Here is a 23,970-nt window from a genome sequence, read left to right as displayed (position 1 = left end):
TTCGCCGCGGCGCTCGGCTAGCGCTGCCTGGCGCCTGGAGCGGGCGAAGGGCAAAGGCCACGGGCCGAGCGGGGCGGAAGCACGTGTGCGCCGGGATTCGGGGAGCCGCGGCCGGGTGAAGACGGAACCTGCGAGGGGTGAGAGGTGTGAACGAGCTGAGCCTGGGGTTGCCGCGCTGGGGTGGAGGAGCCGGGAACGGGCTCGGTTGTTCGGGGCGCGGCGTGGTCGGAGCGGTGCGAGCCCCAGCCCAGGAAGGGTCCCCCGGCGGGTGGCTGCATCGCCAGGCCTGGACATAGTGTCTCAGAGCGGGGCGAGCTCACACTGGCCCGAGCCGAGGCTTGTTGCGGGCCTGCGGTGGGGTCTGTGGTCTCAGGTGACTCTTGGGTGGGTCTGGCGTATGGCGGCGGCAGTAGCAGCAGCAGCTGGTACTTGCTCCGTGTGGGAGGTTGGACATAACTGAATCTGGTCCACTCACCCCTTTGGAGGGGTGGGTGCGATTCAGATGTAGACATTGGCAGTGCTGACTTTGTAATGGAGGAGCTGCTGGGGCTCAAGCAACTTTTGTACGTTCGTAACTGATGCAGCAAGCCTAGAGGTGCCGGGGCTATGTACTGCCAAGCCTAGAGGTGCCGGGGCTCAGCCCATGCAAACCTTAGGACAAATTAGGCATTGGATGTAGGGTCTGATCCTGAGTGCTGGGCATGTGCAGCTTACTGTGGTTTACAGAAGAACGGTGGGTAATTCAGCGCCTCTCATAAAAAGGCCCAGTTTGTGGTGGTGTCTTCCAAGTTTTCCCAGCTCTTGTTTGTCTGGTGTCCAGTGCTGTTTCCACTAATTTCAGTGGATTGGATCCTCAGTGTCCAGACCTGGGTATCAAACTCAAACCCAGGTCTCTTGTATTGTAAAGCTGAATGAACCCAGGGCTAGCTCAAATAAGAGTCTGCTTTAATAGAAAGAAGTAACTGTTAATTCTGGTGGTATTAAATTCTTCTGGTTAATGTTTATTTCAAATGCATCTAATATTTTTATGAATATTTGAGGTTTCAGATACAGTAGTAGTCTCTATGGCTGCAATTTACTCTGGAATTCACCTGAAGCTGAAAAGTGCAAAAACCTCTTGGGAAGACAAGATCAAATTAGCTCACTTCGCATGGATTTCCCATCAGTGCTTTCTTCCGAATAAAGAACAAGTATGTTTTAAAAAAATATTTTGTTTTAATTGTGAAATACAGAAAAATGTACCAATCCATTGCTGTGGAGACCAAGCTGATTCAGAGGCTGAATGATGCATTGGATAGCCTTTCACCTCTAGGCACTGGCGCAAATACAGCTGTAATAGGGACTAACTGAAATTTGTTGCTGTTGGTTGTGAAGTAGCCAAGTCCATTTCCTAATAGGTTTTCTTCTCCATCACAACAATGACCACTAAATGGCAGTTATATGGAAGTTTTGTGTAGTGGCTTCAGCAGAAAGGCCAAGTATAGAATGGGCTAAAGAATGAACTACCGTCTCACATCTAAAGATGGTCTTTCCAATTCAGGATTGGGACATGCTCATGGGGCAGAGGGGGGGACAGCTGCAGTGCCCTTGCTATACTTGTTTTGTGGATAAACTGAAGACCTGTCTCCAGAGTTGTAAGGCTAGCATCTTTCATCACATCTCCTACATGACCCCCGCAAAGTCTTGCCAGCCTTCTCCTGATATTAGCTAAAATGACCATCCACCAGCCCAGCAGGGGGAAATTGGGCTGGTGGTGGAAAGTTCTCTGTGACTGAGAGACCTGTTTCCTGGCACATTATCTGTGTGATTCCGAGCAGCATGACCACTCACTCCTTGGATTCTTCCTTGGAGTAGTGAGTATTGTCCAGCATGTTCTCTGTGCAGTGTTCCTTTCTGGATACCATGTTTTGACCCTGTGACCTGTTTTTTTGTTCCTTGCAAATAGTTGATTTCTGGGACTTGTGGCCCCTTTTACCTGAGAGAGGCAGACCTTACATAGTTTGGTGGCCTTTGTCTGTTGATCCACCTATCAAACCAGCTAGCATTTTAGTTGAGAACTGAGCACAAAAAGGATCTGTAAAAGTGTTTTTTAAAATTGCTATGTGAATCACTTTAAAACATGAAATTAACCTTTAATGGAACAGTTAAGTGAGCAACGTTATACAATTTAATTGTATTTTAGTGGTTTTTGTCTAAATTTCCTTTTTCTTTTTAAAGAAAACTGAAACTTTTAAAATCTTATTTCAAAGTATCTTCTTTAAGAACTTGGAAACAAATTAAGAAAAATCTTATTTATTTCACACCTATGTACAAAAACCAAACAGAAATTGAAGGCTTCCTCTTTACTCCTCTGGGAGACTTGGCTTCAGTGGCTTTAATAATTTTAAAATTCTCTTATTAATCCTCTCACAGAATTTAAAAACTCCATTGTCTTTGCTAAGAGACATTGTTTCCTTGATTGAGAGCTATTTGGCTCACTGGTTTACAGTACATGCTTCTTCTTTAACCATAGTTGTAGATCTGAAGGCTTTGTAAGAGTTGTGAAGCTCCATAATGGTCAGCATGGAGCTTGCAATCTATGGACCTTGAAAGTTCAGTGCTGACTTATTATGACAGTTGTAATCCTTTACAGGTCAGACGGGGCCTTTGGAGCTTTTAACTGTGTAGTGGTGATTGTGGAGTTTACAAGATATTCTGGTTTGTTCTGTAGACGCTGTAGTACGTGGACTATGTCTGTACACCTTGTAAGCAAAGCAGGCACTGCCCAAGGATTTTGTATGCTCTACTAATTGCAAAGTTTCGGAGGTTTACAATATACATATATACAGAGAGCGAGAGAGAGAGACTGAAAAAATAGGAATTCCACACCAGTTAAATCAGGCCTGTGCAATTGTTCTATTTGGGGATTAAGATTTTAAATAAACTTGCAATCTTTAGGACAAGCTGTTTTTACATTTTGGAAATTAGAACAATTTTTATGAAGTGAAAATCCACCAATTCTTTTCATAAGTTCCCTCACTCAAAAATGTCCTCACTGATATGAAAAATTCATGTGAGAAATTTTCTCTGCTGGTTTACAAGAAGCTGAAAGGAACTTAGCATTTTCACTCTTGAAATTAGCTTTACTCTGAAGGTTAGAGCGCTAAGGGGGCCAAAACTGAGTTTAGAAACTTACAAAATTAAGCCCTGATCCTGCTTGGAGAACTGCATAGGAAGACTTTTGCGTCCACATCGAGCTCATTCTTCATAGGCATCTGTCCACATAATTCTCAGGTGTGAAGTGGCTACTACAGTTCTTTAATGTTTTCCCATGGAGGTAAAGATGATCACCCACAGCTGTATATTTTTGTTGGTTTGTTTAAATAACACAGGTATTACTTGATTGGGTGAGCCATGCATTGGTTTCATATTACAACAAGAAACTTGAACTGGAGGATGAAATTGTTGAGAAACTTTGGACATACCTGGATAACATTCTCCATAGCAGAAAACTACAGAATCTCTTAAAGGATGGAAAGACAATCAACCTCAGCTTTTTGATTGCACAGGTAACTCGAACCATACTCTTCGTTAGATGATGAATTCCAGTGCAGTATGTGATACAATATGATTCTTCCTTTTAGAGTGAGGTGTAGTATGAAATACTTATGGATAATTAGCTTACATTTTTAGGCCATTGTGTTTATTTTCTCTTCTATCCCCTCTGTTGCAAGATAGCTGATATTGGTGGAGAACAAAGATTGAAAGCAACAACACTTCCCAATAACCTCATACTCGGATGATCTCTCATAGGTTGTCCCCTCCCCAAACCATCAGGGATGGAACAGGATTAAATGTTTTGGTTAGTAAGTAAAGACCCAGTCAGGCTCTCACAAGTAGCCTAGATGACTTCATTCAGACTATTCGTGTGAGAGAGAGTTAAAGTCTGGGAGATCATATGGCTGTTTTACAGTACAAGTTGAATTATTTGCTTACTAATAGAGATCCTTGCTAAATAGGTTGTCCAATTTGGGATAAGGAAGGAATTTTCCTCCTGTTGGCAGGGGCCTTGTTGGGATGGGGAGAGCATCTTGCCTTTCTTTTCTCTGCAGCACTAAGTAAGTTTCCTCACTGTTAGAATGAGGTGGACTATCATGCATCATTATTGCTGCTGCTGTTATTCCTATTACAGTAGGCAATCACGATTGGGGCCTCATGTTATATGCTGTGCAAACACTTGCAAAGACACGGTCCCTACCCTGAAGAATTGACAGTCTGAATATAATCAGTTGTCTATGCCTGGGGTCAGCTATGACCACTGGTGGGTCTATGTCCTTCTATGTCCTCTGTTACTAATGATTGTTTAAATGCTGTTGATGTGTCCAGCCAGAGCTGTCCAACACATAGAAGATTATGTTGTCTGTTCCCCAATGACCTTTGTTTCTGTGTGCAAGATTGATAGTGATGGGGTGTTGGTTTATATATTTATTTATTTATTTATTTAAATCTTCAGGTCATAAATGAAAGGATATCTGAGACCTGTGTTCAAAAATCCCACGGAAATGTTGGCACAGTGCTGAGTTGTTGCAAGGGCATCCTTTCCACTCCTCCTCTCGCCATCATTTATACAGCAAAATGTGAGCTGATGGTGAATCTCCTAAGCAAGCTCTCCTGGCTGGCCTGTCAGTTGCTGACCTCAGAAGATGCTGTGACCTCCCAGTTGTTTGATGTCCTACAGCTGACCTTTTCTCAGTACCTCCTGATTCAGAGGCAGCAGATCAACCCAAATCGTGTGTTTGGGCAAGTGACCAGCCACTTGTTTCAACCATGTCTGCTCCTGAGGCATTTGCTTATGGCCAGAGTGTGGACACCAGCCGATGACGGCCGTGTACGTCAGCATCTGAGCCGGGAAATCCGAAACCAAGTAGAGGCTGTGCTGCAGGCTGGGATTTTCCAGCCTGAGCTCTTGTCCTCTTACAGAGAGGAGCTCCTGCTAGAAAGGGAACCACAAGAGAAAAAGAAAAGGGCTCTTAAAACTATTCTGCTGCCTGTCAATACAGTGCTCTCCAAGCTCTGTGATGCTAGTTTTTGTGAACCAATACTCCAGGTGATCATAGTAGCAAATTCAGTACCTCTGCTTTATAAGCTCTTTTTGGACTCTTACTGCAAGGCAGAAAACCACATGGTCTGTTTCCACATGTTCACCAGGCTTTTTGGCTGTTTAAGGATTTCTCACCTGCAGGAGGATCTATGGCAGGAGACGCTCTCTCCAGTAGACTGGAGCACAGAACTGCTTGCTGTGGAACAGCTCCTGAACTTGGTGCTCAGTAACGATATCTATAACGTTGCTGCTGACCGGATCAGGCACAAAGAGACCCAATTCCAGTTTTACCGCAAACTGGCAGAAATGTTGGTGAATCACTCACAGGCTTCCATCCCAGCTTGGTTTAGGTGTCTCAAGGCCTTGATTTCGTTAAATCATTTAATTGTCGAGCCTGATCTGGATGACCTAGTGGCCTCAGCTTGGATTGATGCAGAGGTCTCTGAGCCACGTACAAAGAAGCCCCAGGAGACTCTCATAAGTGCCATGTTTCAGACTTACACAAAGCTGCGACAGTTCCCTAAACTCTTTGAAGAGGTTCTGTCTGTGATCTACCGTCCAGCTGCTGATGAGTTAAGGCTGCCAGTCTTGTCTGCTGGGCTGACGGAAAAACTTCGTGAATGCCTCCTTGAGCTGCCACCCAACCAGATTCTGGATATTTTGTTCCTCATGCTGGAGAAGTGTCAGACTCTAATAATTCCTGATGTTAAAGATGACTCTGACATGGCACTGAAGCTGTTGTCTGTGAGCTCAGTACTGCACACTTTTCTCTTCAACATGAAGAGTTTGGATAATGTCACCCCATTACCTGTTGTCCTTCGCACTCAGAGTCTGTTGGACAAGATGCAGAGAGAGGTAATCCAGCCATTGCTGGACCTATTGAAGGATCACTGGGCAGAGGAAAATAAACCAGGGCTCTGGCTAGAGAAGGTCAGTGACTCTGCACTCCTCCTTGTCTACACGTGGGTGGAGCTTGACACTCTGCTTAGTATAAACTGCAGCAAATATGTGTCTCGGCTGGCTGAAGCAGCTGGTGGTGTTACTGAGTGTGCTGCAGAGAGCTGGGACTTCTCAGCCCTTCTCCCTGGCGTGGATAGACAGTGTTGGAAGAGGGTAGTGAGACTCTCAAGTAATTTCTGTTCAGCTAGTAAATATTGCTTAGAATTGCTCATGTTTCAGAAAATAAAAAAGATCTTAATGCAAACCAGTTTTCAGACTGAAGCTGATCTTCACACCTTGCAGCATGCCGCAGCTTTCATCCTTCATTCTGGAAGATCAAGCATGAGCATGGAAGAGTCAGAACCTTGGAATGGCAACATTAGTGCAATAAATGCTCTCACCTACCCAGCTGCACACTGGTACCTTGTAGTCTCAAATCTAACAATCCTTATTCCTCATCTTTCTCTGAAAGATGTAGAGTATGTTGCTGATGTGCTTCTGAAGATTTTATCATCAACTAAAGCTCTGGGAGTTTCTGCAGATCAGGATTCCTTCATCACAGCTGAAAAGGTTTCTAAAGCTTTGCTGCATAGTACTTTTCTTCCAGAAATTAAGGTGCTGCACTGTGCTTTTATAAGCTGCATTATTCAGCAGTGTGCTAGTGTGCTGTGTTCTGCTACTCAGGGTGTCGCAGATCAGCCTATTCAACAGCTGTCAGCAGATAATATACCATGGCATGAGGAAGTCCTCTCCTCTTGCGAAATGGTTGGCATGGTGGAAGCACAGTCGAAAAACAATCAATCAAAGGATGAAGCCTTCCATTGTTGGACAACAATGGAAAAAATTGCTCAACATATATTATTGTTAACAAGGGCTGGTTCCCCTGTTACTTTGGAGGAAGATCAGATAGAAAGCTTTTTGCATTTACTAGAGATTATTTCTGCCTTGAAACTTGACAGTCTGTTTCCTTCAGACCATACCCGTTGTTTTCTCTTGCTGCTATCCTTGGTAGCCAATACCAGAGCTAACGTCTCCTGCAGTAAGTTGCTATCACTGAAGTTTCTAATCACCTGCTTCCACCTCCTAACATGCCTACAGACTGGCAGAAGTGTCAATTCCATCTTTAAAGTTTTTCATGGCAGTGATGCTCTTGAGGCTGTCGTGACCGCCCTGTTTGCAGCCAGCAAGTGCTTTGCTGATGTTTTGACCACTCCTGACTGGGCAGAATTTCTCCAGGTGATCCAAACCTTTTTGGAATGTTTTCTTCAGACGATAGTTGAGAAGAGGCAGAGCCTGAAACTCAATTTGGAGAAGTTCACTTTTTTCCTAGTGAGCTGCAAACCATATGCTGATGCAGACAGAGGCAAACTCTGGAACAGTGCAGTCAGTCAGCTGCTCCTAGTGCCACTAACCACACTCTGCCATGTTCTGACTCTGTACCTCCAGCAGCAGTCAGAGAAGAAACAGAAATTGACAGAAATGCTGTCTGTTTTTTTGGAGCCAACTGTCCTCCAGACAGGAACAGCCATTCAACTCTGCCTTAGAAACCTCACCAAAGACCAGCCTTTGCCTTTGGCATTCATCCCATCTATCACAACCCTGTTGAAAGCAGATCTGAGCTACATGTCCACGGGTGCCCTTATGAAAATGGAAGGCAAGCAAGAGAATCCTAAAGACCCAGGAAAATGTCGAGAGTATTCCCACACTGAACTATACCAAAAGTTTTACATTCAGATACTGAGAGAGCTGACCTCTGCAGGAGGCCATCTCCAGTTTCTTCACTCTGCCTTGCAGTTTTTAACTGTTTTTTGCTCAGTAACAGATCTGTATCCTGGAGAAGAGACTGCACTCACTGTGTTTCATGCTATAAAAAAACTACTTGCTGGTACAGAGCTTTTTTTCTTTTCTTCAGCTCCTCTGTTAATTTTGGAATACAGGGGTGGGTAAAAGCATCCAAGAAGTTCTTAAGAAAGTCATGAGAGATCCACTTATGCTAGCCCATCAGCAAATGGGTTCTATCTTTAACTAAAAAAAAAAGAGAAGAGGGGAAAAAAAAAAAGGAAGCTTTTAGAGGGAAAGTGTTGTCATGACTGGGACACAATGTTGACCTGTCTTGATAGTGGTCTCCTCTGGAAGGTCTTCGTGGGTGTCAGCCATGTAGTTACTTTGTTCTCCTTGTTTTCACAGAAATAGTTACTCATATGCCTAAGTGCTCTGTTTTTATGCAAAATTATGTATTTTGCGTATGCTGATACATGTGACACAAATCCATCAAGGCTTGAAAAAGTAGCCCTAAGTCCTTTTAAAAATGATACTTCAGTGTTCTATAAATGATGGCCCAAAGGCACTGAGAAACACCTTTGTAAAAATATTCTGATTAGGACCATTTCACCAAATGTGGTCAAACTTTTGGGGGCTGCTCTGAAGATGCATATTTTGGTCTTTTATGTATCTGGTATAGCAGCTAGCACTGAAGGAGTTAATGGGATTGGCTTAGTTAACTAACTCAGTGCTTTTCATCTGAAGATCTCAGAAGGCCTTACAGAGGTAGATAAGTATCATCTCCATTTAAAGTGAGAAAATTGAGGAACAGAAAGACTACTGGCCTGGTTTTCAGAGGTGCTGAACACAATATACTCCAGGCAAAGTCCATGGTAGCTGTGGGTACTCAGCGCCTCTCTGAAAACCAGACCCTTTATCACCTGCACACAGTGAGCCAGTGACAGAATTGGGATTAGGGGAGCCTGGTCTTCTGACTGCCAGTGTGGTCTAATGACTATGCCATGTTCCCTCATTTAAAATATAACCTATACTGACATTGCACATGTGCAGTATAGTAGTACCAAAAAAACCCTGGCAATATTATTTTTGTCTTTGATGCCTGAAAGGTTTGATTTAGTCTAGTTTGCTACTACAGTGATCTTACAAATTTATATTACTCCCTAGTTGTTAGGAAATCACAGATGTGCTTAATCCCTAACAGAGTAATTGTAGAACAATTCTGTATGGAGAAGCCTTTTTGTAAATCTGTTTGTGAGCCTGGCTGAAGCTCTTGCTAGTTGAGTTGCAAATAAATTTTTATATAGTGTCTATGTATAATATTTCTTATATACAAGAGAGAGACTGCTGTGTATCATTTCTTTCCAGTTACAGAATTCACCATAGAAGGCAGTATGATGTAAGTGTTAAAACAGGACTGGGAGTCAGGATTACCAAATTCTGATCCTGGCTCTTCTGCTGACTCCCTCTTAACATCTCTGTACTGCACTCTACTCCCGTACAAAGCTGGTATCCTATTTATTTAGTGCAGAGGCACAATGAATGGTGATAAAATGCTTAGAGATTCTCAGATGAAATGTGCTGTAGAAGTGCCAGGCTTTAAACAGATTAAAATTTTCTCCTCAGAAAATCTTGCCAAAAATCCCAGGAGTTACTGCTACATTTGGGGTGTTTGTGGAGCAGATAAATATGCTTGCAAAGTAAACTAAAATTTAAACTAGTCATAAATAATATAATCTTTGACTTAATATGTAGGAGACATGGTCACTGCTTAACAGAGATCTAAGCTTTGTCAATTAATGTTCATGTCTTGTGTGGCTCTCCTCCCAACACCCTAATATTCTGCAGCTTGTGATCAGCTTGTTCCCCTAGCTTGTGAACTAGCCTCATTATAGTGTTTTCACAGAGTGAAGGCATTTAATCAAGATAATGACTGCGGGATGAACAGTAGGATGGGAATGTTCTGAATGAAACACTGCTGCTGTGGTAGATGGGAGAAAGTAGTTCTGTGTGGGTGAACATTAAAAAGACACACACAGAGAGCTCCTTTCCAAGGCTTGATTTTTGAAAGGGTTTTTTTATGGTAGTGTCCAATTTGGATAAGCAATTCAGATGTGTTTGTGTCTCTTGAATATGCAGGCCCTGGCACCACAGTCCAGGTGATTCAAGATCTAGAAATACCGCTGACAGAATTGATGACCCAGCTGGTGGAGAGCTGCACTACTGAAGAGTTCTGTGTCATGATGAGGCTGGTGCTCCAAGGACTTGAAGTTAGCAATATTTGGAAACAAAATCCTAAAGTAGGGAACTTTCGGTTTATTTCTTATGCTTTATTTTCTTTAGTTGTCTCTCCATGGCTTGAAGAACTGCAATAGAACATGGATGGTATCTGATAAAATTGGCAGGAAGAAAGACTGAAATGAGGGAGAAAATAGAAGTTTGGCTTTAAATGTGTTTCTGTGTTATTCTGCACACTCATGGTAGCTTACATGGCAATAAAACTGGTGCTTAGATACTGTGATGGAGAGTGCCCTAGAAATACCTGAGATCAATAGAATCCACTGTGAAAAAGAGAGAAACTTGCTACCTGTGAAGCGAGCTTTCGTTAGGATCCCCAGACATTTAGCACTCTAATTCCCAATAACAGGAGTCTCACATCAGTGACTTCCTGTAGACAATGCTGAAAGTCGACTCCTATGTGTTAATTCTAACATGACAAGCTGGCCAAATAAAAGCTTTAATTTTGTTTCCTATTGTGTTGTCCAGTAGAGTCCTCAAGACTCAGCACCCAGAACAAATTGCCTTAATTATGTAGGTGCGCACCAGGAAGCTGGTTCAGTCCATGAACTTCATTCACTAAAAACAAAGATTTGCCTAGTTCATTTAAAAGTCACACCTAATGTGGTCTGTTCTTTGTAGTTATAGGCGTAAATTGGCACATGCTAATACACGTTCCTTGTAGTGTGGATGGTTCTTTGCTAATCACAGTTCTACTTAGCACTAACTGAGCACTTGTCATAGGCAAAGTGCTTTACAAACACAAACGTACTGATCATCACAAGACTGCTTTGAGGAGGAGGGTAAGTTAGTACAATTATTCCGATTTTTCAGATGGAGAAACTGAGACCAAGACCAGACAAAAGGTTTTATCACTAGAAATTTCTCACTGTTGTTACTGCCAAAGCTGTAACATAAACAAGACACTTGCAGCCACTGAGCATTTTAACCATTTTATTGTCCAAACCTACTCTGAATATGGTCAGATGGCATGGTGCTTTTAAACACCAGCAGTTATGTGAAGCATTGATTATATTAGTGCTCCCACTATTCTGTTCTACATAGGTTCCTATACAGTGTTCATTACTGTAGCATCTGAGCATCTTCCAGTAGTTCGTTAAGTGATATGAGTAACATCTGTCACCAATGGAACTGAGTTGGTAGCTGTAACTTTGGGAAGAAATTTGGCAAACAAGCCTGGCATAGACCCCTCTTGGAAGGTTAAGTGACTTGGAACTCACAGCCTTGCTAAAGCTCAGGAGTATCTGGCTCCCAGACCTGCCCATTTGGAAAAGGCATCTGTGTCATCTCTGTAGATAATGTCCATTTAAAAAAAAAAAAAATCTAACCTAGTCTTTCCGCATTGTTTGTGTAATGCTAATCACTGTAGGATGTAGGCATTGAAATCCATGTGTTGTTTTTGACTGCGAGGCAGGGCCGCCCAGAGGATTCAAGGGCCTGGGGCAAAGCAATTTTGGGGGCCCCTTCCATAAAAAAAAAAAAAAAAGTTTGTAATATTATAGAATACTATATTCTCGTGGGGCTCCTGTGGGGCCCATGGCCTGTCCCTTACCCCCCTCCCCACTGGGACGGCCCTGCTGTGAGGCTGAAATACATTCATGTTCTATGTTTTCATCTTAGTTCTTATCAGCTAACATGTCATCACATATTGGCTTATAAAACATTATGCTGGTTATATGGCAGGCTCAAGCTATGTTCATACCACTTCCCTCCATTATCTATAATGGCTGCTACATGAGTTCATCTGCCTTTATTTTATCATGTTTTAATGTCATGATTTGTTTTTAAAATAGACAGTACAGAATGTTATTGCTCAGCACACATTCTGTTCAGCTGCTGATAATGTTTCTACTGAGATGTGTCATATTTCAGGTGAGTGTATTTATCTTTTTGCAGTGATTGTTCATTTTTTGCAGGAAGTATTGTCAGCTGTTACGCTAATCAAATTGCTGCTCAGCTGCCCATTAACTGGAGAGAAGGAGAAAGCTTTCTGGTTTACCAGTCCACAGATAATCACAGCTCTAGTTGTAAGTAACTCCCACAGTATAAGTTACCTATCGCTTTTGTTTGACAGAGCCTGTAGCTATTGTGTCTGAAACATACACAGAAATATATTTAAAAAAAAAAAAAAAAATCTGCATTTGACATCAGTTTGGCTAGGAACCACTTACACAGTTTGGCTCAAATTTCCCCAAGTATATCCCTGTATATTGGCATGGCACAAATGCTCATTCATTAACATCACCGTCACTTCGGGGCTGCACTGCATTGTGTAGGAGTTGAGAGCGTCTCGCTAGGCTACATGGAGAGACTTAGAGAGTTGCCTCTCCCCAGGCCTGGGCAATGCTTGTTCTGATCCAGAGGAGGAAAAAACTGTTAGTTTGGCCTTACAGCAAAGCAAAAAGCCAACAAATAAAAAGAGCGTATAAAAATGATTTAATAAGTGAATGTGTTGTGCTGCATCCAGATGTAGTGGTGTTGGTGTTTGGCATCACAATGTCTGACCCTCTGGGACCAGAGATTGTCTGGCAGTGGCTTGGGGTGGCTGGGAATCCCATGCCATGGCATCTACAATGCCTGTGAGAGCATTTCTCCTGTCCTTTGTGGTAGGTGAATCAATGCTTGTGAAGGACAGAAATATCCACTAGAACCATGTAAAAACATGAACAGGTGCAAATAGACCCTGTCTACCATATTCTGTATGCATCTTTTCTATGGGATTGTGGAATAGATGCAACAATGCACAGGCCCTGCAGTGCTTTCAGGGAATGCTGTATGTGGATATGGTGCATGGCATGTGCCTAAAACAGGTTGATTAGTTTGGATGAGGCATTATGCGGTTGCAGTTTGCGCCACTGTACTCCTGCTGGTTCAAGTTCAATAGTACAGTTCTCTAGTGTGGAAGAAGAGGGTGTTTGTAGACAGCCACATTCTTTGTTGTTGTTGTCTTCACTTTCACATGTAGATACAAACCAAAGAGGTTTGTCAGGACCAGTTGCTGATTTCCACCATTGTTGTTCCTATACTGGAGACGGTAGCAGCGCTGCTGAGGCAAGGAGAAGAGATTCTCTCCAATCCCCATCATGTGACACTGGCATTCAGCATTCTTCTGACTGTACCTCTGGATCATTTGAAGATGGAGGAGTATGAGAGCATCTTCCTGGGAATTCATGAAGTGCTGTTTTCCATACTGCAGTGTCACCCTAAGGTGAAGGGAGAAGGGCGGGGAAGGGCTGGTAATCAGAAATTTTAAGAAGCCAATCCCTGACCTGTGACCATAGGTTGAAAACATGTAGAGGTTCTGAAATTATAACCAATATTTGGAAGCAGATTATCACAAAACCTCTAAAGTTAGATTAGGGCAAAGTCTGCAAAAGTGCCTAAGTTCCATATTTAAAAAAATGATATAGGCACTTAGCCTAAGTCTCTTTGTAGATCAATAGGACTTAAGCACCTGGCTGTGTAAGTCACTTTTGAAAATTTTCCCTCTAGTGCCTATGTCAGCTGAAAGCTGATTTTTCTAAACAATTTTCAGATAAATAAGTGTGTTGGTCCTTAAATCTCTGGTCCCTTTGGCAAGCACTGGTTCCATACAGATGACAGTAAATGCCCCAACACATTAAACTAGTATGACTTTCAACTTCTGCTTTGTAGATGTGGGGTTACTTTGAGATGATTTAAATTATTTGTATTAACCATAGCACCCTACCAGCCCTAATCAGGTACCAGGACCCCATTGTGCCAGCAGCGGTAGAAACTGGACAAAAAGACAGTCCCTTCCCTGTAGTGCTTACAGTCAACGTACCTTCCTTTAAAGCACAGAAATCCACTCTTATTTTGGGGTGTTGCATGTCATGCTGCGTGCGCTGCTTTAATAAAGGAACCATCCTCAAGCCTTTTTCTGTACTGCATTAGGTATTATCTGATCCTCTTTCATTTGATGTTCTTGCAGGTGATGCTAAAAGCAGCTCCATCTTTCCTGAACAGCTTCAATAGGCTGGTTGTTTCTGTTATGCACGAGGGGCGACAGAAAGGAGACAGAGGTGCTGTGTCATCATTTTCATTAACATACCCGACTCTGATCGGGTGCAATGCACAGAAGAATGTGCAGTGCAGGACAGGGCAGGCAGTGTGTAACGTTAGAAGTTGAAACAAAGTCCCAGGGCCAGATCATGGCTCAAAAGCTCACATAGGCAGAAGTGAGGATGAGCCACATAGCAATCTGCGCTCTGACGCTCTTTGAAAGGTTCTTTCCAGGCTTCATCCTGGGAGACTAGCATAGTGCTTCCATTCCGAACTGTGACTTTGGCTGACACAACACAGCCAAGGGCAAGGCTCCTGGTACCTTATTTCAGTTCTTCTCCCTCACCTTTGCATTCTCACTCAGAAACAACCACAGTAGCCCCATTATATAAGGTCAGTGATGGTGTTAGGAAAAGCATGTTTTTTCTGGTGTAATGGCTCCAAATGCTGCTGATTTACACTTGCACACTTGGGAGAGGGCTTTACAGATGTGCTACTAAACAAAGCTCTGTGTTGCAGATGTTAGCTATGCTCCAGACTACATGTTCATCGCTGTGTGTTAGATACAAAACCAGAATCTTGTAAACGTTTAAAGTGTTACTTGGGATTTACTTATTTGACTCCATTAATTCACGTGGCTAAAATCAAGTTCACTGCTTTGAAATTTACCCCAGTGTGTGTGTGTGTGTGTGAGAGAGAGAGAGAGAGAGAGTCAAGTTTACACTAAAATATTCCAAAGGGGGGAGAGGAATGTTACATTGGTGAACCCATGGCATAAAAGCTGAGCTTATACATTTCAGTAATATCCACATTTTCCAAGGAGAAGAATCAGTGGAAAGCCACAGATTCAGGAAATCCTGTGATTTAGATTCACTTGATCTATCCCTGCGGAATTATTGTATTTTAATAATAAAAAACAAGACACATGCCTAGATTTCCCCACTTTCCTCCCTAATTTCTGTTATCTCATGCCTGTCAGTGAAGGATTGTTCCTTAAAATTCAAGTCCTCGGTCCCATCTAGTTTTTAAAGTATTCTGTAAGTGGTACTTAAAAAAAAATTCCGATGTTTTTGCTCTTTTTCCCGTTAAGTGGGCAGAGGGCTGGAACATGGGAGGTGCCTTCCCCGCCCTTCTCCCTGCTTCAATTCATGTAACAAAAGTTGGCTGCATCCTAGTGTAAACAGCCTCATGCCTTTTATTCTTAACAACATTGCCCTTGAAAGATAGTCTATAAAGTGTTGTATGGGAGTGTTCATTTTCATAAGGGCACAGTTGCTTTTAAACCAACTACTAGCCAGCCAAATGCATTTTGGCAAATCCAAAATATGAATCCATGGCTGGCTAGTTGTTGGTCTTATTTGAAGTTTGTTTTTTGTATAACAATTTTTTTAACCTCTAATTTTGAACCACACTTTGATCTCTGTTTTAGGGAACACGGATGAGTTTGGAGTTGTATTGAAATGTGCACACTTGATAGAAAGGATGTATAGTCACATTGCTGCAAAAACAGAGGAGTTCACAGTGTTTTCTGTCTTCATAGTAGCCCAATACGTGATTGAACTGCAGAAGGTAATACACAGTCATCCACCTTAAAGTCATTATAAGATTCAGATTGAGAGTCACTTACTGTTTAAAAGACAACTATTTTAAATTTTCTAAAATCCACATGCTGACTTGGATGTCTTGAAATTACATCCCTATGAGGTTCAGCTAGAGTAAGGCTAGTGGTCCAGATTTGTGGTCATTTGAGCAAAGGTTCTTGAGATGATGTATCCCTTTAAAAATTGTTTTTACAAAATCACCTGGTTCTTCTGGTGTGATGGGTTTTTTTTGTTTGTTTGGGTTTTTTTTGTTTTTTTTTTTTTTTTGTTTTGTTTTGCTCCTGGGGCTCAATTCTCCCCAGCTTGATCTCAGGTGCTTGGAATTGTCTTGGCTAGTACATGACACCACTGCCCCTTCAGGGAAGTGGTACTGAAAAAGTTGGAGGATAAAGTTTACTACTTCAGGTCAGGTAGAGCTTTCTGATGAACCAAAGAGAGAGTGATAGCCACATGGGCATGTGCAGCAAGACTAGGGCTCTCTTGAAGTCAGAGTTTGTAGGCAGCCTGTTCTCACAGAAGGTGAGTGGTGAAAGGTGACATGCTGTGGTCATTAAACCTGAGGACACCTATGCGCTGAGTTTGAGCCCTACTCTTGGCAGTTATCCGAGACTGTGTTTGCACATCTTATGCCTTGCTGTCTGCCTGCATTCTGTATGAGTTTCTCTTGCACATTTTACCCTCAGACTAAAACTTCTGGTTTGAGAGCGATAAGTTAGTGTTCTAAAATCTATAACCAGTCTCTAATCTTTAGAGGTACTGCCAAGAATTTGACATTAATTAAACAGAGGAAAGAGTCCAATAAGCAGTTAGGATGGTTACATCCTCCTCAACCATTTCCTGAACAATGGAATTGAGTGTGTACAAAGGAAAGCAGGCGTTAAAGGTCATTTGATCAAGGGGTTCCTGATCTGCAGCTTCCCCGCTCTCTGCTTTGCCAGCCTTCACCCCTTAGAGCTGTGCACTATAGCTCCTGAGGGCCCAGCACACTCCTAGATGATATTCATTATTAGTGGAAGGGATCAGCCAAACACTGTTTGAAAGCCCAGTTTGATGACTAGATCTTTGACTAAGAACTGAGTTTCTAAAAAAGTAGCTTTTCTGTAATACCTCAGTGAACAAGGGATCATTGTTCTCTAGGGGCTCAGAAGTGCAGACAGAGCAGAACCAGAAAGGGGGAAACTGGGTACCTTCCCCTCCAGGACATGCTTGGGGAGAAGTGAAATGGAGCCATCTTTGCCCTTCTCCCACCCCCTTCAAGTTCCTCCATCCTTCTCAGTTCTTCCTGTGAGTCCCTCACAGACTCTGGGGTTCTCCTTCCTTCCACTGCTTCACAGTCAGAGGAAGGAATCCAGAGCCCCCGCTCCTTCCCCATGTTGCCTCCAACAGTGGGGAAGGATCCTGAAGCTCCCCCCACCATCACACCACACCACCACCACACAGCAAATGTGGTGCTCCTAGGGGAAAAGGGGAAATTGGAGAGGGTGGGGAGGGTTCCAAGCTGTGCAGTAGAGGTGGCTTCAAATTTGCCTCCCCCTAAATTCCCTGCATGCACACCTCCCTTCAAAACTTGCCCCCACAGTGCTGAAACCAGGGTGGGGAGCTGGGAATTGAACATGTTCAGTGCCTGGCACAGGCACACTGTACCAGGATGGGGTGAGATGCTGAGAACACACATGCTTACTCTGTTGCATGCACACAGACCATGTCTGCACTATGGGAACTATAGCAGCATCACTACAGCGCTGTAGCTGTGCTGGTGTAACCCCGTAATGTTTGACGTAGATTACAGCGATGGAAGGGGGTGGAGGGTGGGGTGAGGGAGGGGTCATGAAAGGCAATTTGATGGGGGGAGGGGGGTGTTAAAATGTTATTACAATTTAAATCAGACAATCTCACTCTGTTGTTCCCTTAATCTTGAAGGTCAGGTATTCCTTGTCAGACAGACACACAAATTGTGTAAGCCTATCATTGTTACTATGGATACTTTTTTCTTTTTTTTTTACTCTTGTAGTAAATTTAAAATCACGGGTGTTAAAGAAGTTTGACTTAGAATAAATGTTTGCCAATCTGATCAGATTGAAAAACAATGCTCCACAAGGAGGTTGTTCACTTACTTCCCCATAAATAAAAGCCAGTTTCTCATACAGACCTTTAAGAATATTGTTTACAATCTGCAACTCTGCCAGACCACAGGGAAGCTCCCTGTTAGGTATGACCACCAGCTTCAGTAACACTGCTGTCAAACATTTCCTTCACCCTTGTTTTGGGCTCTGTGTCCCTGGGTAACAAATCTTCAAATAGCAATACTTCCTTCGAGTGATTGCTCTCCAAGATAGCTGAAAAGTCAACCCCACTCTGTTGGCCCCCTCATCCAACACCAAATCATATGGAAGGTCATTCCCCAGTTCTACTGAAAGCAGATATTCTTGCTCTTGCATAGTCAGAAAGACATCTACAATGGAGTAGCACCTTACAGCCAGACTTAATTTCTGAATTACTAATTTGTTCAATGCAATCCAAATTGGCTAACCTGGAACACTGCCTGTGTCCATCAAAGCCTGCAAAATCCTCTGGTAATTAATTTGTGCTAGTGATCGGGTTTTACATGTCTCCCTGTCCTAGGTTAAAACCTCATTTGGGCCTTTTTTCCTTTCTGTGCTGGACACACAGCTGCTCCATATCCTGCCTACTTACCCTAATTACTGATTTTCTGGTTATTGAAATTGCCCCAGCTAAGGCTCTAGAAGAGTACTAGTGCTTAGGGCTGCCTTGCAGCAAAGTCTTTACAAGGACTGCATTGTGTACTAGCTTCTCTGGGCCTGATCCATTGATATTCAGGTACCTTTCTGCACTCGTCCAGCCAGGCGGGTTTATCTTGCTGTTCTTGGCTGCTGTTCAAATATCCAAATCCTATCAGCCATCTGGAGCAACTGCTGTAGGATCAAAAATCTCCACAGTTGTCTGGCTTAATCCACTTCTGTGCAGCTTACTGGGTGCCTCTCTGGGCTGCATCTCACATGAGCAGAACTTCAGGCTGTCTCTAGACTGACATCATACTTGCAAAGTACTGCTGCATTTTGATAATCTTTGAGTATCAACTACTGAGAGTGCCACCTGTGCTGCCTGAACCTTCAGTTGGCTGAAGAGACTATTTTGTCCCTAGCTACCCATATAATTTGGCCACCCTTTCAAGTAATGTTCAGTATGATCAGTTTCCTCAACCTTCTGCAGCTAGAGCCCTTCCCAGCAATAGGTTGGATATGGGGGAAGGACAGGAGTTACTGGAAGTAGTGCCATAGGGAACTCCCAAAGGGCATAACTTTGGTGTTAACAAATCCAGCTGCTCCTGTCTTGTCTTTTTTTTTCCCCAGTAGGACTAACTGGGGTAAACTAGGTTGTTGCTGCCAGGTCCTTCTGCAAGTCGCTCACATACTGTTCAGAGTTCTGTCTGTGTACTCTTTTGTGGCATGCCTGCCCTACCTGTTTTTCTAGCAATGTTCAGCAACTCATTCACAGCAGTGCTCTCCCTGGTATCTGCTCTATCCGTTTCTACATCCTCAGCAGAAGCTGCCAGCTTCTACTTTCTCACTCTTTATAATCATTTTCACGTTTGTACCTTTCCTTTTCTTTTCCACAAACTGCACCCCCCACCCCAAGACCAGGTTAATCCCGCTTTGGTATCAGTTGGAGCTGTGGGGGCTCCAAGTGAGGAAGGGGTGAAGAAAAGCGGTGGGGGGAAATATTCAAAGTCAGTGTAAATGCATGGTGCTTTTACCAAGCCGCTTCTCCCCCATTAGAGGAGTTAAAATTATAAAACACATTGCTCAGAAGCTATTACTAGAGCATTTGGAGGGGCAACCCATAAAACAAACAGAAAAACCCACTTGTCAGTGGTTTCTGAATAAGAGCAGCTTCTCCCTGTAAGAGTACGTATGGCCAAAATTTTTAAAAGTAGGTGCATCACTTGATCTTAAACTTTGCTGGGGTGTAAAATCTACCCCACACTAGCATGCCACGTGCTAACTGTCCACGTGGACTGTGCTGCTGTGCAGTAAAAGTCCCTGGTGAGCTTTGATCTACTCTCATTTCAAAACAAGGTAGATCAAAGCACACTATAGAGCTGTTAATGCATGGCAGCAGGGTCCACACAGAGTTAGTGCACAGCAGGCTACTGTGAGGAACTAACTCTTCATTTAGTAGAGTTACCATACAGCCATATTTTCCCAGACATATCCAGCTTTTTAGTTCTTAAATCACCATCCAAGAGGAATTTTTAAATAGCTAAAAACGTCCGGGAAAATATGGATGTATGGTAACCCTAAGTCCAAAGTCCCGGGGCTGTCAGTGCTTCCTGGAGCAGCTCCTGGCGCTCGCCTGCCAGTAGGAGCTTGCAATGTGGGTGGCCCCTAGGCAAAGAGGCGGAGGAGGTCTCTGCGTGCTGCACTGGCTCCCTCCTGCCCAATCAGAGCTGCAGGGGTCGGGCTTGCAGGCATTGGCAGCGGGCAGAGAGCCCTCCAACCCGACCCTATCCTAGGAGCCAGAGGGACCTGCCGGATGCTTCCTGGGAGCTGCCCCAGATAAGCACCGCTGGGACTCCCCACCTAACCCCCCGGCAGGTCCCTCTGGTTCTTAGGGTTGGGAGGGTGGGGGAGAAGATGGCTCTCTGCGTGTTGCCAGCATCTGCAAGCCTTGCTCGACAGCTCCCATTGATGCTTTTCCCGGCCAGTGGGAGCCACGGAGCTCATGCTTGTGGCGGGTGCAGTACATGGAGACCCCTCGGCTGCCCCTGATCCTAGGAGGCAGAGGGACCTGCAGCAGGAGGGGTGAGTAGGTGAGTGGGGCAGGGTGAAGAGGTGAGCAGTGGGCAATGGAGGTTGAGTAGGTGAGCAGGAAGGTGAAAAGGGCTGTGGGGTTGAAGAGGCGAGCAGTGAGGGAGCCAGTGGCGGGCAGGTGGGTGGGTGGGGGTGAGTAGGCAAGCGACGAACCAGTGTCAGGTGGGGGTTCTCGGGCGGGCATGGGGGTTTGTGGCAGGTGGGAGGAAGTGAGCAGTGAGTTGGGGACTGAGGAGGCTCGCAGCAAGCCAGCAGTGGGCCAGGGGATGAGGAGAGGTGCGGTGGCAAGGACGTGAGGGCGGAGCGTGGGAGGACTGTGGGTGGGGTCAATACCCCCGTGGAGTGTCCTCTTTTTTGAATGTTCAAATATGGTAACCCTACTTTTAGATAAGCCCCCACCCCACCCCCACCCTAGTGTTTCAGAACAGTGTCTTTCATATATAGAGCATAAGTTTGTTCGGCAAATAACAGTCCAATATTAACTTTGCATCTCTTTGGTTTGAACATACAGTTTAACTGTTTCTAAGTCTCACTCTTTAAAACCTGCTTAGTAGCTGTGCTTGGTAATTAGAGAAGCATTGACTGTTCAGAAAGTGGCATCTGTTTTAATTTTCACATACAGACATTTTCAAATTATTTGATTCTGTGTTAGAGTGTAAGGCCTCTTGAGACTTTTGCTAAAGTGAGCAGTGTAACCATAGGTCAAACTAGTTTGTTTATGATGATGATTAGCTGCACAAATGAATTTTGGTTTGGGGATTCATATATTAATGGAATAATTGAGCAGGAGGAGGAGAGTTAATGAATTGATGGGACACTTACTGAATTGGTGACATGGATGTTTGTTTTTGTTTTGTTTTGAGGATCAATTTCAAAGGGGGAAGGGGTTGGGCCGATACATGCTAGAAAGCACTTGTGACCCCTCTTACGCTGCTCTGAAAGAACAGAGGAGAAACCCCTTTTCAAGGTAGATTTTTACAAAGGCTGCACGCAGTTTTACTCTCTATCATAAAGGGCAGTTTCCCCTGATGAAAAATTTAATTTATTAATATTTATCACAACAAATGTAGACTCTTTTTAATTATTCTGAAATAATCCTAGAAAACACTTTCGTTGGTCCTGGGTACACCTGCAGCCTCTTCCATATGCTTGATCTCACCTTTCTCACGTTATCTCTGAGCTGTAACATAATTCAGCAATGGTGGAATAACTCTTCACACACTTAGCCATCCCCCATCAAGAGTTCTGTAATGCAAGTTGGTCTTGCTAACTATATAGACCATAAAATGTTTATAGGTCAAATTAACTGCCAGCGCACAGTGGCAGCTGTTTAAATCTCATAACTTTTTTAGACAGTGATTAGTGGGAACTGCATTGTAAAGTAGAGAGTCAAGAGGGTTTGGGGCCAAATTCAGATGTGGTGTAACTCCACTGCAGATGCATCTGCTTGCACCAGGTATGAACTCGACCCAACTTCTCGATTTATAGTGGCATTTTATACTGTTCCTTCTATGCAGCTATCAGCTGACTCTTCATCTTCATAGAAGGCAGCACCTGCCCCTTCACTGCTCTGTGTCCTCCAGGCAGAAAGAGAGCCTGGATCTGACTGATTAGAAGTTCTCTTCCCTAGTGAAGAGTTTATTACCTGCCTGAGAAAGAGAGGAAAATTCTGAGTTTTAATGAGAGCCTCTCATGCAGTTTTCATTATGCTTGGAGTGCAGAAGCACAGGTCTAGAGGCACCAAGTTAATTTTGGTATTCAGCAGAGAAAAGACCTGTTTCTGTGGCAAGAACAGCATGATCAGCTTCAGAGGCTACCTGAACCTAAGGCAGTAAAATGTTCAGTGAGTGGGTTATGGTCACAGGATGTGTTCCAGTTTGCCTAGAGCCCCAAAACACTTCAGAGTCAGCCTCAATGAGCTTTGTTATGGGGATTATAGCAGTTGTGGGCAGACAGCGTGTAGTGATTGGCAAGGGACTGAATTAACAGTTTTAGGTTGTATTCCCAGATCTGCCATTAGCTTGCTGTATGATTTTAGGCAAGTCTTTTAATTTCTCTATGCCTGGTGTTCTGCAAGATTAAAATGGGTCAAGTAAACCCACACCATAGGGTGTTCTTTAAGGCTTCCGTAATTAATGCTTGTAAAGCAAATTGAAATTCTTGGATAAAAGTTGCTAGATAAATGTATTTATTAAAGTGGAAGAGACAAAACAAACTCTACATTTTAGTTGTAGGCTCATAGAAGGACTTGTCCCTAACTGAGATTTCAGTGTGCAGCATGCAGCTAATATGTTGGCTATTGTTCTGTCTCCTGAATATGAAAGAGGTATACAAAAAGCTACTGAAAAACCAATTCCAGAATAGGTATCTTAGAATATTTTACTGTAGGTTTTTTTTTTTGTTGGGATGATTTCAAATTGTCCCAAGTATAACAGAGTCTATACCTGAGCACTCAGCGCCAGTGCAAATCATAGTATACAGGATTATACATTACTGCTGTGTTTTAAATCAGGTTTACAAAATCGGGGAGCTAATTTATTATCTAATATTTTACACCATCTAGATGGGCTGATACCTTGGATTGTGACTTGTCAGTGCTTTTATTTCCAGTCATTTGATGTATCCTAACGGTGAACAAAATCCCATGAAACTTTTTACTTTTCATCTCCTAGGTGACCTTACATCCATCTGTAAAGAAACATCTAACTGAGGGAATATATCACATCCTAGACCTTTGCATTGAACGGGATATCAAGTTCTTAAATGCATCGCTACAGATGGGCGTAAGAGAAGTCTTTAAGGAATTGTACAATGATTATACCCACTACCACAAAACTAAACATGGGGACAAAAAGTACACTGCATGATGTATCCTTCCCAACATTGGCATAATCAGTAAGGACTTGATCTTGTGTGAAGCTGAGAAACCTCAGCTGAGTTCAGGATGATCAACACATTGCAGGATTGTGCCCTCAGTTGTTTTGTTAAAAGTGAAATATTGAATGATATGTCCTTGTATAACTGGCCTTTACAACTATGGTAGGAAAAAACACATGCTTAGACCTTGGCCCTGCTGCAATTGTGCAAACCCCATTGAAGTCTCTGCAGCCTGTATATGTGCTACTTGTTGCAGGATCTGGGGCCTTAGGTAGTTTTCCTATGCAAGCAAAGACTGTACTGAGTGAAAACCTTCAGTGATTATGCAACTGCCCTGCTGTCATTTAGAATGGGGATCTGTGCTAGATAATGGTCGAGTGCCCCATGCCATGAATTTTTACATTCATGCCAAATACATTTGTGTGCAATTGTAAAATATTCAGTCAGCTTCTGTTACAAAACTGTGTAAATACAGATTTTTAGAAAACCTGAAGTGGTATTTGTATCTGTTTGGCTAGTAAGTTTTTTCTACTGTATCTTA

The 23,970-nt window shown here is 43.3% G+C and overlaps 1 protein-coding gene and 1 long non-coding RNA gene across 7 annotated transcripts in view; one reads left to right on the top strand and one right to left on the bottom strand.

Annotated features, from left to right (window-relative positions):
* Positions 1-23,970, bottom strand: part of LOC142046593 (uncharacterized) — a 782,351-nt gene that overhangs the window by 93,846 nt on the left and 664,535 nt on the right. The window lies entirely within an intron of this gene.
* Positions 41-23,922, top strand: URB2 (URB2 ribosome biogenesis homolog). 6 transcript variants are annotated; one of them, XM_032783838.1, is made up of 10 exons: positions 41-115; positions 1,048-1,190; positions 3,372-3,548; positions 4,493-7,904; positions 9,938-10,098; positions 12,013-12,123; positions 13,062-13,304; positions 14,049-14,139; positions 15,549-15,688; positions 23,225-23,922. In XM_032783838.1, the coding sequence occupies exons 2-10, from the start codon at positions 1,065-1,067 to the stop codon at positions 23,417-23,419; spliced, it is 4,656 nt and encodes a 1,551-aa protein (XP_032639729.1). In that variant the 5' UTR covers positions 41-115; positions 1,048-1,064; the 3' UTR covers positions 23,420-23,922. The 6 variants fall into 6 exon arrangements, with proteins under 6 accessions (XP_032639729.1, XP_032639727.1, XP_074920243.1 ...); XM_032783836.2 differs by having other exon boundaries at positions 42-144; positions 1,041-1,190; XM_075064142.1 differs by having other exon boundaries at positions 49-137; positions 1,041-1,190.

The sequence above is a fragment of the Chelonoidis abingdonii genome, chromosome 3, assembly GCF_003597395.2.
Source record: "Chelonoidis abingdonii isolate Lonesome George chromosome 3, CheloAbing_2.0, whole genome shotgun sequence".
NCBI lineage: Eukaryota > Metazoa > Chordata > Testudines > Testudinidae > Chelonoidis > Chelonoidis abingdonii.
The sequence above is the reverse complement of the archived record's forward strand: the minus strand, read 5'-3'. Positions and strand labels throughout refer to the sequence as shown.